At 40.0% G+C, this 17,506-nt stretch overlaps 1 protein-coding gene across 1 annotated transcript in view; it reads left to right on the top strand.

Annotated features, from left to right (window-relative positions):
* The first annotated feature begins 9,792 nt into the window (after positions 1 to 9,792).
* LOC148362560 (long-chain fatty acid transport protein 2-like) overlaps positions 9,793 to 17,506 on the top strand; it is a 29,434-nt gene continuing 21,720 nt past the window's right edge. Inside the window, exon 1 of the mRNA XM_088339993.1 lies at positions 9,793 to 10,377. Within this exon, the coding sequence (XP_088196119.1) occupies positions 9,912 to 10,377 (466 nt within the window). The 5' untranslated portion in view covers positions 9,793 to 9,911. The remainder of the gene's footprint in view (positions 10,378 to 17,506) is intronic.

Here is a 17,506-nt window from a genome sequence, read left to right on the forward strand (position 1 = left end):
TCCAACAGAGCTGTAATCTTACACCAGTCCAAATATAAATCATGGATATACATTGAAATTGTATAACTGACCAATTTTATCTTCCACTATTCTTGTTCATCAACAAACTAAAAAATGAATGTGAGCAACATGTGGAAAGGCCTGTAGACATCCATGACTTCAACCATTCTTCATCAACAATGAACTGCAATCAAAAAAAGAAGTGATATGGACAGCTACCTTACCATTCATCAATAAAACTATCAAAACTTGAAACATACACACACACACACACATTAGGACTTTATATTCAGGAGTTAGCAAGGGGGGGTGTGGCAGTCATTTTACCTGTTAAAATCAATCTGACTCCCCTGCTAATATGGACCCTGTTAGAGATATATACTTGTGACTTCTAGGGCAACCTTCTGTGACATAAATATGTCAGCACAGTGATTTTAAAGAGCTTCAGAACGTTTCTCATAATATTACTATTATTAATAATAATAATAATAGTAGAAATAAAACTAACTAGATTTGTCAAACACCTATTCAGTAACACATCACAAAGTGGATTCATCTGTAGTTGGATCCCAAAGCCCAAAAAACATAATAGGTTTAAAGTGTGTCTTACTTTGCAAACAGTATAGGCAGTGAAGTCGATTTTAAATGAAAAAAAAAACCAAAACGATTTGTTTACACCACGGGATCCAATGCAACCAAGGTTTCATTCACAATAAAATACATTACATATGGCTATTATCTATCTATCTACCTTGGTCATATCCCTCAAGAGGGGTGACCGACAGCAAGACAACACATAATAATAGAAATAACAAACAAAAAACAAAGAAAATAAAAGGGAAAAAAATAGCAAAAAAACACACACAAAAATGTTTGGAACATGGCCAACCCAATTGCCCAAACACCCAAACAAGTTAGGCACCTCGGCACCTAAGTTGGTCATGCTTTCGTCCCTCCAGACAGCATGGCTATTATACTACATCAAATAAAAGCTATTTGTGTACAACTAGTTGTGATCGTGGATATCATAGCATACATTGATTCGTCTCCGGTGTTGGTGACTTTTTCTTCCGCGTTAACAAACGCATTTTGTAGAATACGGTCGCGCTTTATTGTTTTAATAAACGCGTTATATAGACTATGATCGCTTAATTGTTTTAATAAGCTCTCTTTATTGTTTTGATGAACTTATTATATAGAATGCGATCCCTTTTGTCAGACCGCAGCAGAATGCGCGTTCATGCGAGGGAGGGAAGATTTGGCAGGGGAGTCGGATTTAGACAAGACACCGTACCTGGACACAGTGAGTTTTAATGTCACCGGCTTTTTAATGTTCATATTTCGTCTTGTAATGATGTTTAACACGTGACGTGCGAGGTACAACGCTCTCGAGGCATAATGCACAAACAGCACGGTCATTTTTTGCACAAAGCCCCATTCGTCTGTCCACGCTGGCTGAAAAGAACGAGATTTTTCCACTCGATGAGCCCTCATGATTTGCCTGTCGTGATTCGTTCATTTATTGCGAGCCGGTGTTTCTGTGGGTTAGGGTTAGAACAGATCTCTCCTCTGCGAGGCACCGCGCAGACACACGCTCACCGTAAAGCTGCTAAACAATGAAAGCGCGCAATGAAAATGTCTAAATTTCAGGTAAAAATGCGCATTTAAAAAAAAAAAATCATTGTTACTTTGACGTGCGCTCCTGTGCCACTGGTTAACCCCTCGCGTGCCACTGCTGGCACGCGTGCCATAGGTTGCCGATCCCTGGTTTAAAGGGACAGTGTGTATTATTTTAAACATAAAGTGTTGCTGTATTGTACAGACGCTGCCCTACTTATGAACGAGTTCCGGGCGATCGTTTGTAAGTTGAATTTGTTTGTAAGTTCCTTCAGTGCTATATTTTGTATGTTTATAGTTTGAGGCTTCTGTAATTAACCTGTATTGTTTTGTACTAAAAATAAACATTTCATAAAATAATATGCTCTATAAAGATATTTAAAGTTTTACTTACTTTTTGAAGATGCGCTTCAAGAGGTCCTCCTCTGGGTGAAAAGCATTCCAACTATTTTCTCAACCGCATCAATCTTTCTTATTCCACTTTCATTTCAAAAGAAGCAGCTCGCCTCTTCTTCATACATTACACCAACCATATTGAATGGATGCACAAGATATTAAACAATAAAAATGTCAAAGTTCTTAGGGCGCCGGAGATAGTATAGACACAGTATAGACAGTATAGAATGTTTGCACACAAACTAGGAAAAGGAAGCAGATTTCTTTTTCCTCCAGGTGGATGCTGGGTGACCTCTCACAGCGCCACACGGCAGTAGTGCCCGAAAGAAGCACTACAGTAATGTCCTGTACTTGGAAAAAGTTGCACACAATACAAAATCTATCTTAGAGCAATGTTAAGATATTTTTCGACATCCTGAATTTGTTTTCGTATATTCCGTTTTACGCAAGTCGAATGGTCGTAAGTAGAGCATCTATAATGCAAGCAGAAACGAGTGTTTAAAACCACAACGAAGAACCCAAACTACGGAGACTTAAAGTAACCAAATTGCAACATTTTTTTCCCATTTTTTTTTGCAAAGAAAGAAAGGAAAAAAATGGGTGAAAATACAGGAAAAAGGGAAATTGAAATACATACCTGTCAACCTTAACCCATTGCTTACAAACCTTACAAACACAACCTATCTACTCACAGCAAGACACACTATGCAGAATACCGTGGCAACGTTTGCTACCATTGACTGAGACTACCTGGATTAGAAGAGATCGGTTTTTAAATCACGTAGAAAAATTGTTATGCAGCGTACACCATATGAAGTGATGAAAAAAATTTAAATTTAAATTAAAGGGACAATGTTTAAGTTGACGGGTAGAAAAAAAAATTGCAGTTACATTTTATACCAGATGAACCAATTAGTGCAAGGGTGGCGAACAAGTTTGACACAAAGAGGCGAAATTTTTAACCGTGAGAGTCAAAGAGCCACACCACGCACTGACCTGCCATGAAAGACAGACACACACAATTATAAACATTATTTCCCATAACACACTCCTCTCCTTACAACACAACAAGTATTGTTCTTGTGTTGATTTCAAGGAAAGTGTCCACCCTCAATACATACATCGAATGCACCTTAGCCAGAGTTAACACAGCAACTACCCTGGAGGTCACATACCCCCTCCACACACAGGCACCTCTCTCTCATCACACACACACACACTTTTTCTCACTATCTAATTCTCTTCTTCTCTCTGACACACACAACTACTGAACACACTTCAGATGCACACATATAACCTGTAAAATGTGAATTAATAGAATATTAAAAAATTCACACAAGCATGTTCAGTCAGGTGTTTTTCCAAACTACACCAGGGCAAAATAAAAATCTCATCTCATTCGCTGCACTGCTTATCCTCAGTAGGGTCACGGCGGTGCTGGAGCCCATCCCAGCTATCTTCGGGCAGTGGGCAGGGGACACCCTGAACTAGTTGCCAGCCAGTCGCAAGAGAGACAACTCACTCGCTCATTCACACCTAGGGACAATTAGAACTGGCCAATTAACCTGACATGTATGTTTTTGGAATGTGGGAGGAAACCCACGCAAGCACGGGGAGAACATACAAACTCCACACAGTAAGTCCGGTAGCTGGATTTGAACCCACACAGGAGGTTCCCAAGACCTTAGAACTGTGCCGCACACGCGCTAACCACTGCGCCGCCGTGCTGCCCAAAATAAAAATGTCACGAAAAAATGGTTCAAAGAAATTTTATTCGAAGTGAAACACAAAAAACATTTGAATGCATGAAAAAATGTTGGGATTTTTGATACTTAATAAAAAATAAACAATAACATTTTTATACTAAGTTTGAAATTAATGTTGCTGGAGAGGTGAGATATTTTCAGTGGGATTTCTGGCATCTCTTGTTTCCGGTAATCCTCTGCAAATCAGGTTTGTAGTCAGTTGTAGCCACTCGGAGCAGTTCCTTTACGTGAGTGTCAGTCAGAACGGACCGATGCTTTGATTTCCCGCGTTTCAAGGTAGAAAACAGGGACTCACAGACATATGTTGACAGGAACATTGACAGCAGCGACTCTTTTTACACACGGGTATTTCTCAAGTTGGCACGGTTCTCCAAAACGTAACAGGGCCTTCTTTCAAAAGAGATTTCAGTCTGTGATCTTCGCGTAGCTCAATCAACTCCAGTTCAGTAGCTACCTCATCAGTGACAAGCGGTGATTTCAGCCAGTCAGTCTCTGCATTAAAAGGGTCGATGAGGAAAGTGATCTGTGTTCGTTTCTGCTGCAGGTCCTCAAACCACCAAGTAAAATTCCCGTGCAGATTCACAAGCAGTGTCCCGTACTGCGCTGTATTAATTTTAATGGCAGCCTTTTGAAAAAAGCAAATACACTTTGTGCCAGATCAGGAACAGTTTTTAATTTCCCCTGCAGATCCAGGTTTAGTTTATCCAAGTGTGAAAGCATGTCCACTACAAAAAGCCAAACCCATAAGCCAGTTGGGTTCCAAGTTCCAAAAAGCAGGATACCATTACCTCTTGAGAGCCGTCTCACGGCGCAGTGCAGAGGCAGATTTTTGAACTGCCGGTGATTAAGAGCGTGTGTACGGATGTGGTTCACAATCTCCATCACAGGTTTCCAGACATGGTCTAAATTCAGTGTTTTGGACACAAGTTGCTCTCGGTGGATGATGCAATAGAAATTCCAAAATTCAGGGAATGTGTCATCGCTCTTGCATAGGCCCATAAGACTGATCACAGGACCAATCATCGATGGCGCTCCATCCGTAGCTATCGTGGTGAGTTTACTTTTTTGAATACTTCAGTCATTGCTTCTTTACGTCAATGCCGCGAGTTCTGTCTTTTAACGGCACAATATTAAAAAGCTCTTCTTTGACCACGGAGTCCTCAAAAACCATCCGTACAAATATTACCAACTGTGGCGTGTCCTGTATGTCGCATGACTCGTCCAATGAGAAACTAAAATAAGCACACGTGTTCAGGTCTTCGTGGAGATCAGATTCAAGCGCTTAATGTCTGATATTCTGGTTTCAACTGTGTATCTTGAAAGCTGTAGCTCAGTAATGGAATCTTTGAGTTTTTTATTATCTGGAGCCAGAGTTTCAATTAAATTCACAAAACACTGTTTCAAAAACTTGCCTTCGCTGTGCGGTTTTTTAGCACGGGCAATGTTCCACACTGCTTTATAGGAGGCAAGTTTCAAAGTTTCTCCATGCTTAATCAATTGCTGAAACATTTAAGACTGTCTTTTTACCTGGCTTTTCAAGGTGCTCAATTTTTGCTTGCGTAGTTCAGTACCTTTGGGGAATTCTGTGTCAATATTAGCATGGGCTGTGTTAAAATGACGCTGAAGATTTGAGGTCTTGAAATGGGATATCGTGGTACTGCATAATAAACAGAATGATTTGCCATTCTGTTCAACAAAAAAGTAAGCATCCTACCATTCTTCCTGAAGTGCCCTGTGTTCATCTTCATATTTTCGTTTCGCTTTGCATTTTGCCATTTTGACCATGAGGGTAACAGTCTGCACGCTCATGAAATGTTCACTTAATTTCCCGGCATTAGTCGTAACCTACGCAGATGAATTGCAGTCAGTTATGTGTCCGGAGGAGCATGAAAGCAATAAATCTGCCAAATTAATTTCCATATATACATCTCATCTCATCTCATCTCATTAGCTGCACCGCTTATCCTCAGTAGGGTCGCGGGCCATATATACATATAATATTATATATATTTTTTAACTGTGATGGATTCAAGTGTATTTTAAGAGGAGAAAATAAACTAAACATGAAATGAGGCAAAGAACCACAGTATATAGAAGATATGATGAGGCAAAGAGCCCCATTCATATTGGCCAAGCCGCATGTTCGCCACCCCTGCACGAGTGAGTTGGAGTGGTTTAATATAATGACTCCAACATTAACAAATAACCTCAGGAGGTAAAGCGCTTGTCTTGGGAACAAGAGGTCACAGGTTCGATTCCCGGCAGTGCTATGTCTTAGTGTCCTTGGGCAAGACCCTGAATCCCTAATGCCCCCGATAGCAGGTAGATACCTTGCATGGCTGATGCTGCTATGGGTTAGTTAGTGAGTAAAAGGGAAAAGTGTGAAGCAGATTGTAAAGTGTTTTGAGAGGTCTTCATTGACTTGAAAAGCGTTATATAAATGCAGACCATTTACATTTAAGTGACCAAACCGCATCATTTTTCTTTTACTTCGCAAAGTTTTTGTTTTTTCAGGTACCCGTCGCAGCAGGATTTCTGACAATTATGTCAGCTCCCTCAGTAGAGGCTCTTGTTATGTAAAACAAATGCAAGTTCTTTGACCTACAAATCATCCATCCATCCATTATCTGCACCGCTTATCCTCAGTAGGGTCGCGGGCGTGCTGCAGCCCATGCCAGCTGTCTTCTGGCAGTGGGCATGGGACACCCTGAACTGGTTGCTAGCCAGTCGCAGGCCACACAGACAGACAACTCATTCGATCATTCACATCTAAGGACAATTCGGACCAGCCAATTAGCCTGACACGCATGATTTTGGAATCTCGGAGGAAACCCACGCAAGCACGGGGAGAACATGCAAACTCCACACGGGAAGGTTCGCTCTCATGACCTCAGAACTGTGCCGTGGACGCGCTAACCACTCAGCCGCCGTGCTGCCCTGACCTACAATTATTTAAAAAATGTTAATATGATAGTTCATGTATATTTGCTTGATATTCAAATAAATCTTGTTTTACATAAAATGACATTTTTGCTTCCACTAAGAGGTGTTAAATAATGCACACTGTCCCTTTAAAGAATTGTTTTTTTATCCAAACAGAGCACCAACATCAGGAATCCAAATTAAAATACAAAAATAAAAAGGCAGACATTCCACGACTATTCTCTTTGAAAAATTGTTCTGAAATTCTCAACTTCTTCTCTTTGTTATTGTTTTGTGTATCTAAAATATTGTCCAAAGCACGTTTTGCTGTGATTTGCAAATAAAAGCGAGAAATGGTCATCAACGTGTTTTTGAACGGATTTATTTGTTAGTTTTTCTGGAGAGTGTGTGTGTGTGTGTGTGTGTGTATTCACATTCATCGAACAATCAAGGCTCTCACTTTCACAAATTGCCATTGTTCCTCCTCCCGAAATACAGTGTCAACTTGGGAGAAAATGTTGACATTCAATCTGCTAACATGCGCGATAAATAGTAATTATCGTGATAATTATTTGATATCATGTTTTTGCCTCTTGCTCTGCTTACAGCAGTTGTTCCCAAAGTGGGCGGTACCGCCCCCCCTGGTGGCGGTGGAAAGATCTGGGGGGGCGTTAGGGGGGCGGCAGTCAGAAATCAGAAGTTTGAACGTTTGCTTGACGATTTGAACACAACACGTTAGGGCTGCACGATTAACCGGAATTGACATCGCGATGTGACAGTGCGAAAGTGAAACTGCAAAGCACTGCGTTTTTTTTCAAGGTTTTGTAGTGAGTGATGGAGTTTTGGCAAACCACAATTGTTATTGTTGGAGTTTTAAAAAAGTCGAGCAATCAGAAGCAAGTTTTAATAACAGCACAAGCCAATAAACGTGATTCAAAGTTAGCAAGCACCACACCATGTTACACCCAACCGTGTTAGCTCATTGATTTTCATGGCACACTCCGTAAACATAGTCCCAGAGTCAACGAACGAGAAGTAAACGAAGCTTGCACCGAAGAAGGGCGTTAGATCACTTGTTGAAACCTATTTTGGTTTTGACGAAGCGGATGTGGAAGAACGCCCGTTGCAGATTTTGCTTTTGCGTAGTCGCTAGGTCTGGGAGCTAGTGGATGTGCACTGTGATTTACCTATATTCCACCACTCTTCTTCTGTTATTTAAATCAATCTCCTTTTCCCCCCAAAAAACATGACTTGATTTAAATGACTGAATTTTTTTAACGACTGAAAGATGTTTGTATGTGGTTGTTAGTAGAAAGGGAGAGAGATAAAGAAAAGGGAGAGGAGATAATGATGCACGAATAGGAAAAGGCGGGTAAGAAATAGACTGACATCACATCCTCATTCTTTTGTCCTTACATGCTTCTCCGTTTCATTATATTTTTACTGTTAAAAGAGAACAAAGGGAGACAGTGTCATGATTACTCATTACACTGACCTGTGCCTGCTCGTTTGGCGCCAGCTGCTGCTGGTCGCCTGTTGTCAGTCCGTCAGCGAACCTCTGTTTTGACCAGGCAAGCATTTTTGACTCTGACTCCCGTCGGTCCCGTTTTGTCACCCGTTTTCCACTTGTCCGTTCCTGATTTCCCCGTTTGTCTCCTGGTACAACCCGTTTTTTGACCCCGACCACCTTCTGATCCCCCGTCCCGGCTAACTACCTGTTCCTCCGTCTAACTACACTATGATCTCCCGCTCCGTAAGATCCACTTCCGCATTCGGAACACGCTCCGATCCCGTGAGCGGCTTGCTTCCCGCGTCCAGAGAGCACCGGATCGCTGGCGCTGCCTTTCCTCTATATTTCAATAAACTTGTGAGTGACGTTACGCATTTGGGTCCTCCTTCTCTTCTGGTCCTGACAGACAGTTGCGTAGTAATAGTAGTTATGCTAACTACAAAGTGTAATCTGATGTCCACAAATGTGACGTAGCACTCCTGAACAGCGTTGAATAATCCGAAGTCACTTCATGAACTCATTGTCGCCTAACCCCCGGAATTCTGCCACCCTGTCCACCTTCAAATCCAGACTCAAAACTTACCTCTTCAGACTTGCCTTTTTTTGATCATCTGCCTCACATAACGCCCCATTTCATCTCTACTGTGATTTTATTTGCCATTTATTACTTTTTTTGAAAATGCTATTTATTACTTGCTTGTTTTATTCTTGCTTTATTCTTGTTTGTTACTATATATACAGCGACTTCAGGTGTCTTGTAAGGCAAAGTACAATGTATTATCATTTTTATTATTCATACATCCATTATCTGCACCGCTTATCCCCAGTAGGGTACGGGAGCAACTTGCTTCCCGCGCCTAGCGAACGCCGGATCGTGGGCACAGCCCTTCCTCTTTCCTTCAAGAAAACTTGTGAGAAACGTAACGCAATTGGGTCTGTGTCTGTTCGAGTCCTGGCAAGGAAGGCTGGTATTTTTGGAATTTGGGCGGAAACTGGAGTGCCCGGAGGAAACCCACGCAAACATTTTCTAACCAGCCAGACATTCTGGATGTTCAGCACCCCCAAAGTGCTGAAACTAAAATCGCCCCCTGGGTTAAACTATGGCCTTTCTCCACTTAAAAATCAAAAATAATAATAAAGAGAGTTTACACTACTGTATTTCAAATTCAAACATTTTTTTTGACTCTATGGCTCCTTTATTTTGAAGGGTGACTAAGCCTTTGTGCGTGTACAAGCTTTAGCGTTAGATTTCCGTTTTGGTACAAAATTGCCACTTCTGGTTTTAAATAAGAATTAAAAAAAATATTTTAGAGATGGATTGTGTTTCGTGCGTAAAAATAAAACCTGCCGCTTTTGTAATATCAAAAAAGTTATCGTAACCAAGACATTTTATACATAAAAATGTCCTTTGGAGAAGTTTACAAATAATTTCAAATGCTTTCAAGATGTGTACAAATAACTGTCCTTGTTTACAAAACAAGCCACAAAAAGTCTGCGCGCGCATCCTGGAGTACGTACCTGCGCGTAATTACGCACGTTCCTGCCCGACTGGGCGTGGAAATCGATCGGGCGATTGTCGCACACGTGCTCGGGGAAAGCGAGCAAGAAAGTCTGGATCGCAGCAGGTGAACTTTGACGCCGATCCTCTAGCGCGCATTTTGCGTCTTGTCGCTTTTGGAGGTTGCACGATTGCACACACCATGTTTATGTGGTTGACCGTCTTGGGCGGCTTGTTGCTCGCCCTCAAGGCGCACTTCCCATACTGGCTGCAAGATTGCACCTACATCCTCCGGAGCTTGGTGGTGGCCTACCGCTTCATCGGGTACAAGAGGAGTAAGCCTTTCTACAGCATCTTGGACAACTTTCTGATGTGGGTGCGCAAGAACCCGGACAAGACTTTTATTCAATTTGAGGGCGAGAGTTTTTCCTACGGTGAAGTGGACCGGCAGAGTAACCGGGTGGGTCGGGTGTTGAGGCAGGAGGCTTGCCTCCGGGAGGGGGACTCCGTGGCCCTTTTTATGGGCAACGATCCCAGGCTGGTGTGGACCTGGATGGGACTCGCTAAACTGGGCTGTCCGGTCGCGCTGCTGAATTACAACATCCGTGCCAAGTCACTCCTCCATTGTTTCTCCTGCTGCGGGGCCAAAGTTCTAGTGACATCTGGAGGTGAGAATCGTGACGTCACGCATGCTTTTCAATACTTCGTTTGGTGCACCTCCACGGTCTAGTTCAGGGGTTTCAAATTCAAATTTAGGCCTTGAAAATTCAATCCAGGTTTTAAAGCCCCACACATTCCAATTGCAACCAATTAACTTGATTTGCAGGACCGAGCCCAAAGCACATATTTCACATTTTATTTGTGACTACCTAGTAAGGAGGAAAGGTGATATCTCATAGAAAATTAAAGCCTGTCTTTTTTAAATAAAATCCAAGTGATGGGTGGGGTGCGAAGTTTGAGCGGTCCCTAAAAAGTTTAAAATTCTATATTTTCTCTATTATGTACAGTATGTATTAATAAGGCCCAACTGAGTTTAAAGAGCCTTTAGATAATTGTTTTCATCATCTGCTTTTATCCTGCTTTTCTCATCGGTGTTTCGATCACGCAACACATCAGGCTTGAGGGAGGGGGATGGGGGGAAGAAAACTGATTTTACGCAGACTGTCGCGCTTTTCTTTTATTCCAGGATGAAACTGGTGAAAGTAAGGAAAAGACCGTTTCAAATACGTTCCAAATGCCAACTCGAAACCCTCAAAGGGTGAAAGTGTGTGTGTGTGTGTGTGTGTGATCTCCGCTCCCTGTAGTTAAGACGACTGTTATGTAAAATACATGAAATGAGTTTAAAGGAACAGTGTTTATTATTTGACCACTAGATGTCGCTGTGTTGTGAAGTGCAAAAAATAGATGCGGTAAATAGCACAAGGAAGAATACAAACTAGAGAGACACAAAGTGACCAAACTGCACGATTTTCTTCTTCATCTTATTATTATTATTATTATCATTATTATTATTATTATTTTGCAAAGCCTTTTTCCAGGTTTTACGGGGGTACCCATAGCAGCAAGATGGCAGACAAGGATGTCAGTTCCCTATAGGTGAGGCTCATGTCAAATAAATACTAATAATAGGTATTTATAAAAAATGCATGCTTGTATGGCAGTTATCGTATTTTTTAATACATATATATATATATATATATATATATATATATGTATATATATATAAAATCACCACTTGGAGGCGCAAAAAACACTAACTGTCCTTTTTAAAAAACAAAATAAAACGGGCCCACCATCACTCTAACCTGATTTATAACATAAAATTGACAAAAAGTATATCTCAAGATTCTGAAGATGGTATTAAGATAAGAAGTTAATGTTCAAACTGATTAACTTTATTGTCTTTAGCCTAGTAATAATTCACTTGTAATTTTATACCTACCTTAAATCTGGAACAAATGATTTCATCACTTTGCAATTAAATCAAACATTCATCAGTTTAGGAACTGAAGATTTAGTTTCTTAGGTTTTGGGTCAGTTTAGGCTTATAAACATACTCAATGGGTGACTGGTCAGTTGAGGATTGCAAGGAGGCCAGACTTGTTTGCTGAAAAGCCACTCTGCTTTAAAATGTGCAGAATGTGTTTTGCATTGACTTGCTGAAAGGAAGTAAAAAACAGATGCATCTATTACTAAGCCGTTGCTTGGGTGGCAGCATACCGGTTTTGAACTTTCAACACGGTTGACGCCTTGGGAAACTGGTTTGTTCCATTGGCACTAAAGCAGGCCCAGATCACCACAGATTCCGCCTATTCAAGCTTGCGCTCAGGATTGTGGACTCGTTAGATCACAGAAAGCAAATATAGCGTCAGATTGCATTTACTAACTGATTGTAAATGTTTTGGGGAGATTTATTGTTACCTCAAGGGTCAAAGGTCACAGTCGTTCAGTTTTAATTTTTCGTGATTTCTCTGGATTCCAAACATATTTTGATGATCTTAGATTATTAAATCTTTAAATTCCTTATTTGTCAAGGAAAGTTGTTTTGTAGTTGTTTGCGTTATCACACGTACTTGTTTCCAAGCAAGCAAGCATTTCCCTTTTTGGCATGGCTTTTGTGAAGGGTGATACAGCCATTTAACTTGAAGATTGTGTTTTGTTTTTCCCAAATATTCAATCAGTTAGAGGTAACGCATTCAACCTCCGGTCTCTATTCTTTTTTGCAATGTCAAAGAAAACGATGAGACAGTATTGGAGCATGTGAACTGAATCCTATGCTTTAATTCAATTATTCCCAGTGATTGAGTTATTTCATAATGCCAGGGCGGGAGGTATGTTATCTTGCATGCATATGTGAAAGAAACACGTGTACTAGAATGACAATAAAGTAGATCTGAATCTGAATCTCAATCTGAACAGTCGGGGTGGCAAGCCCCACTCCCTGGGAGGCCAGAGCCGTGAGCCATGACGCATGCCACCTGACAATTCAGTTTGAAAAAAGCCAGCAAGTGAGATAATGGTTGAGAAAATGGCTCGATTGCTTTTTTTCAGCCACTCTAACATGGAGGGGGACCTCTTGAAGATTATCTTCCAATAGCAAATTGCACTTAACTTTATTTATCTTTATTGAGCAAATATTATTTTGTAAAATATTTATTTTTTAGTACAAAACATACTTATGCAAGCCTTAAACATACTTAGATAAACCTTAAACATACAAAATATAGCACTGAAGAAGCTTACAAACAAATTCAACTTAAGATCGTTTGTAAGTAGGGCAGCGTCTGTAACTTAAAAAAAACAAACAAAAAAAAACAAACTTGTCTCTTTAAGTTATTGTTCAAATATTTTTGTACCACCCAAATTTCAAAACAGAGCAGAAAAATGTTTTTATCATCATATTCAATTAGAATGTGTGAATATATATATAGGTTGTTTTTAATTAAGTATAAAATAACGTGCCCAGCATCTCTGGGTTGGTTTTGTATTAAAATATCCACCATCCAAAAAACAAATAACTGCATTTTTCCTAGTACCTTGCATAAAAAGAACATGCAAGGACAAGCAACATTGGGGAACATTTTTAAACATGTTTTAATCCAACAAAAACACTATACAACACAATGGAGAATATATTTAACGCATGATTCTTGATGGGCTAATTTTTGAAAATTAAATTAAGGACATTTATTTCTAACCTGAGGATTCTTTATAGGGACAGTGTGTGTTGTTTGGGGCCTCCTAGTGGTAAATAATTTTCATTTATTAAAAGACAAAAGTATTGATTTCAAGAAAATCCGCAAAAATACACAAACTCATGGTATAAACATGGATTTTTAAAAGACCGGGAAGGTTGAAAAATGTGCTTTTTTTGCACAACATGAGCCTCACTGATAGGGAGCTGAAATCATTGTCTGCCATCTTGCTGCTACAGGTACCCGAAAACCAAAAAGCAGTTTGTATTCTCCTTTGCGCTTTTTAGCACCACACAATGCTGTGGAATGCTCTTCCCCCTGAGATCCGATCTGCAACCTCTGTGGAATTGTTTAATTCTAAGCTTAAAACACACTTCTACTCTATAGTATATGAATAATCTATACTTTTTGTGGACAATATGTCTGTATTATTTGTAATTGCAACATCCTTTGCCTGGTAATCCTGCGGTCTCTTTTCAAGGTTTCTTCATTTTCCTCATGTTGAGGTTTTTGAGTTTTTCCTTGCCCTAATGTTGTTTCCAGATCAGGGGATGGTGTAACAATAGTCTGAAATAATAGTCTGTGCCATAACCTGTGCAGCCCTTTGAGACTCTTTATGATTAAGGGCTATACAAATAAAAAGGACTTGACTTGACTTGGTCTAATATGACACAGTGTCCCTTTAAGAATATCTATGAGTGGACATCCTAGGCTAGGGTTTGCAAACAGAAACTTCGGGCCCCGGTGCTGTGGAATGCTCATCCCCCTGAAATTCGATCCGCAACCTCAGTGGAACTGTTTGAATCTAGGCTTATAACACACTTCTATTCTATAGCATATGGATAACCTATATTTCATGTTGACAATATCTGTGTATTATTTGTTAATGCTACATCTATTGCAACCTGGTCATCCTTTTTATTTTATTTTTTATTATTCTTTCATATTATACTTTATTTCTAATTGTATTGTTTGATAATGCAAAATCCATTTTGGCTTGGTCATTCTGGAAGGAGGATAACCTCATGTGCGGTCCCTTCTCAAGGTTTCTTCATTCTCCTGAGGTTTTGGGTTTTTCCTTGCCCTCATGTAGGTTTTAGATCAGGGGATGGTGTCATAATAGTCTGCGGTTTGCAGTAATCTGTGGTCTGTGCAGCCCTTTGAGACTCCTTGTGATTAAGGGCTATACAAATAAACATGACTTGACTTGAAAGAGCCATAACGGACAAACGAATAAACACAAATACTTATATCTGGATGCAAAAAATTAAAAGCCTTGAATTAAAAAAATACTAAAGTCAAAAGAAAAAAAGGGATCTTAAAATATTTGATATCAAATATTCAAAATATTCTTGAAGTTTTGGAAAACATTCAGAATATTTCATGTTTTTTCCCCGCACAATGTATTTGATATATGTGTGACAATAGTGTGTTTTCCATAAAATGTCCAAAATAGTCGATACATTAGAATGTTAGAATGATTTTTATTGATTTGAAGAAAAGGTTTCCTTCAAACTTTGCTTGTCAAATAATGGATGACACCCCATTTTTTAAAATTTTCAAACACTTCTCAACAAGCTCCGGGGAGCCACTAGGGCTTTGCTCTCGAGCCGCAGGTTGCTGACCCCTAAATTTCAGTCCAAGAATTTGAGTCAGAAATGCGCACAAAATGAAGGTAAACTCAAAACCCTGAACACCAACCAATGAGCGTTCACTTCGATTTATCAAGTGTTAGCCTAACGATGTACATCCAATAGATGGATTCTTGTATGTATATAACGAGAAAGCTAAAGTCATTGAAAAAAAAAACTGTGCCTTATTTGCCGATTGCCTTTTGTCATATGGCTGGCTGAGTTCATTTTTTTTTTTGGTTTGAACAAATTTATTGACACTAAAAACAGAAAACAATCATGACAATCTCAACAGCAATTAAGCACATTCACAATATTATATTCCAATATTACGTTTTTAACAGCAAACACAAAGTGAGGTTTGAACAAACCTTCTCGAAAATCAAACATATTCACAATTTCATTATATAACATCTTTGTTAGTGTCAATAGATCCGTCCAGGCCAAAGTCGATTGTCCTCGGTCTGAACAAATCCACTGACACCAACAGCAGCAAAACACAGCCATCAAGCATATTCACAATTTTTTTATATTTGACAATATGACGTGACGATATGACGTTTTAACATTTTTTCCTGACATTTCCAACATCAATTAAACAATTTCAGAGTTATTTTCTTTTAACAGTAGTTAACCAGCGTGTAAAAGGCAATACTATTGTGCAAGGGCGTAGCTCTGCCATCCCACCCTATCTGTATGTACATCGTAGATTTTAATCGAGTACAAAACATGCTGTGTACGCTCCAGCTAATTAGATAAGCTTTTGACGGTCTTTGTGAACTTACGGTTTCAGTTCAGTTAAATTTGTTAGAATAGGATAGCGGTAAGATCTTGGACATTTCATGACCACATTTATTTAAGTTGTGCTAGGCCAGGATTCTTTTTCTCCGTTTTTTTTTCCTTTTTCTTTGTGGAGAATCTGCACCGCATGTACTTGCTTTTAGTAAGTACATGCGGTGCAGAAGTAAGTAATTATTTGGACGACAACTTTTTACTTGAGTTACTCTGAAGTAACTGTCCTTCTACTTGAGTAACGCACTTTGGCGCTGCACCTGAGTGCTGAAGTGTGGACTGCGACGCCCCATTTCTGGCTCGCACGTACTTTGGCAGCGAATTTCACACTTGATTTGAGGGACCGAGCCCGAAGTATACCCGAAGATAAACCTCGGTGCTGCATTTCTGGCTTATACACTTAGAGGGCACTTGGGCGCCGAAGTGCACACTTCAGCATAGATATTTGATGAATTTCCGATTCCACTTCCAACACAGGGAAGTCACTGATGGGACTTTTCCTTTAGTGTTTATTTCATAAGCAATAATAATGTCCGGATTCAGTCACAGTTGTTTTTGTGTGTACTGTAGTCACATTTCATCGACCTTGCCTTGTTTTCAGTTTGTGAAGTTTAGTTAATAGGTTAATCATTATACTTGTCATGATTACTGATGTGACTCAGCTGTGTCCGCTCATTTGGCGCCAACTGCCACGGGTTCTGATTGGCTCCCTGTCACTATTTGAACTCAGTCCTGTCAATCCCCTGTTGTCAGTCCGTCTGCGAATCTCCGTGTATACGAGGCAAGTATTTTTCGACCCTGACCCCCGCCTGTCCCGTTTTGCTCCCGTTTGTCTCCGGCTACAACCCGTTTTGATCCCGATCACGTCTGCTCTCCCGTCTTGGCTTACGCCTCGTTTCCGACCCCGACCATGTTTTTGCTCTCCTGTCCCGGCTACCGACCCGTTTTTTCCGTCCCGACACCGCCATCGCTCGCCACGGAAGATCCATTTCCGTGTTCGGATCACAAGCCTAGTACGAGAGCGAACACCAGATTGTGGGCGCAGCCCTTCGTTCCTTCAATAACTTGTGGTAAATGTTACGCAAGTGTCCTGTTTCCGTTCTGGTCCTGACGATATTATTTTTATCCTAATCAATTTTTCCCCCTAAATTTAAATAATAAAAGCCACAGTCATAGTCTTAGAATCAACACTTTGATTATTCGTCATATTAAACAATTGCATCTCAACATAACATTTTCCACTTTTTGCGGGAAATCAATACTATTAAATAATGCAGGGAGCGGCCATTTTGTCTTTACAGCAGTTGTGAAGACCGAACTTTAACAAAATACTTTACTCTTGTGTTGTCTTTGATGAGCTAAAATGAACTAAAATGGTCGTTTTCGTGTGAGTTACATTTTTTGCGTCCTCTTTATTCGTCAAAGGAAATTCTCCCGGATTTTCGTCCTTGTTATTGTATACTACAGAAATATTGTCATCTGGTGATAAATAGGTGTTTTTGTTTAATTTTCAGTGGCAAAATGGACTAAATATTAATCCACTTTATAAAACTTGTTGCTTTTAGCAAAAAGCGGTTTTCTGTTGGTATTTAAGGTTTATAACGGGTGATTTCATTAGAATATTTCCTGTAAATTAACAGCTACATGCGTAAGTTTTTGAGTGACAGAATTGTTTTAAA

The sequence above is a fragment of the Urocampus carinirostris genome, chromosome 7, assembly GCF_059441175.1.
Source record: "Urocampus carinirostris isolate Australia breed hairy pipefish chromosome 7, RoL_Ucar_1.0, whole genome shotgun sequence".
Classification (NCBI taxonomy): domain Eukaryota; kingdom Metazoa; phylum Chordata; class Actinopteri; order Syngnathiformes; family Syngnathidae; genus Urocampus; species Urocampus carinirostris.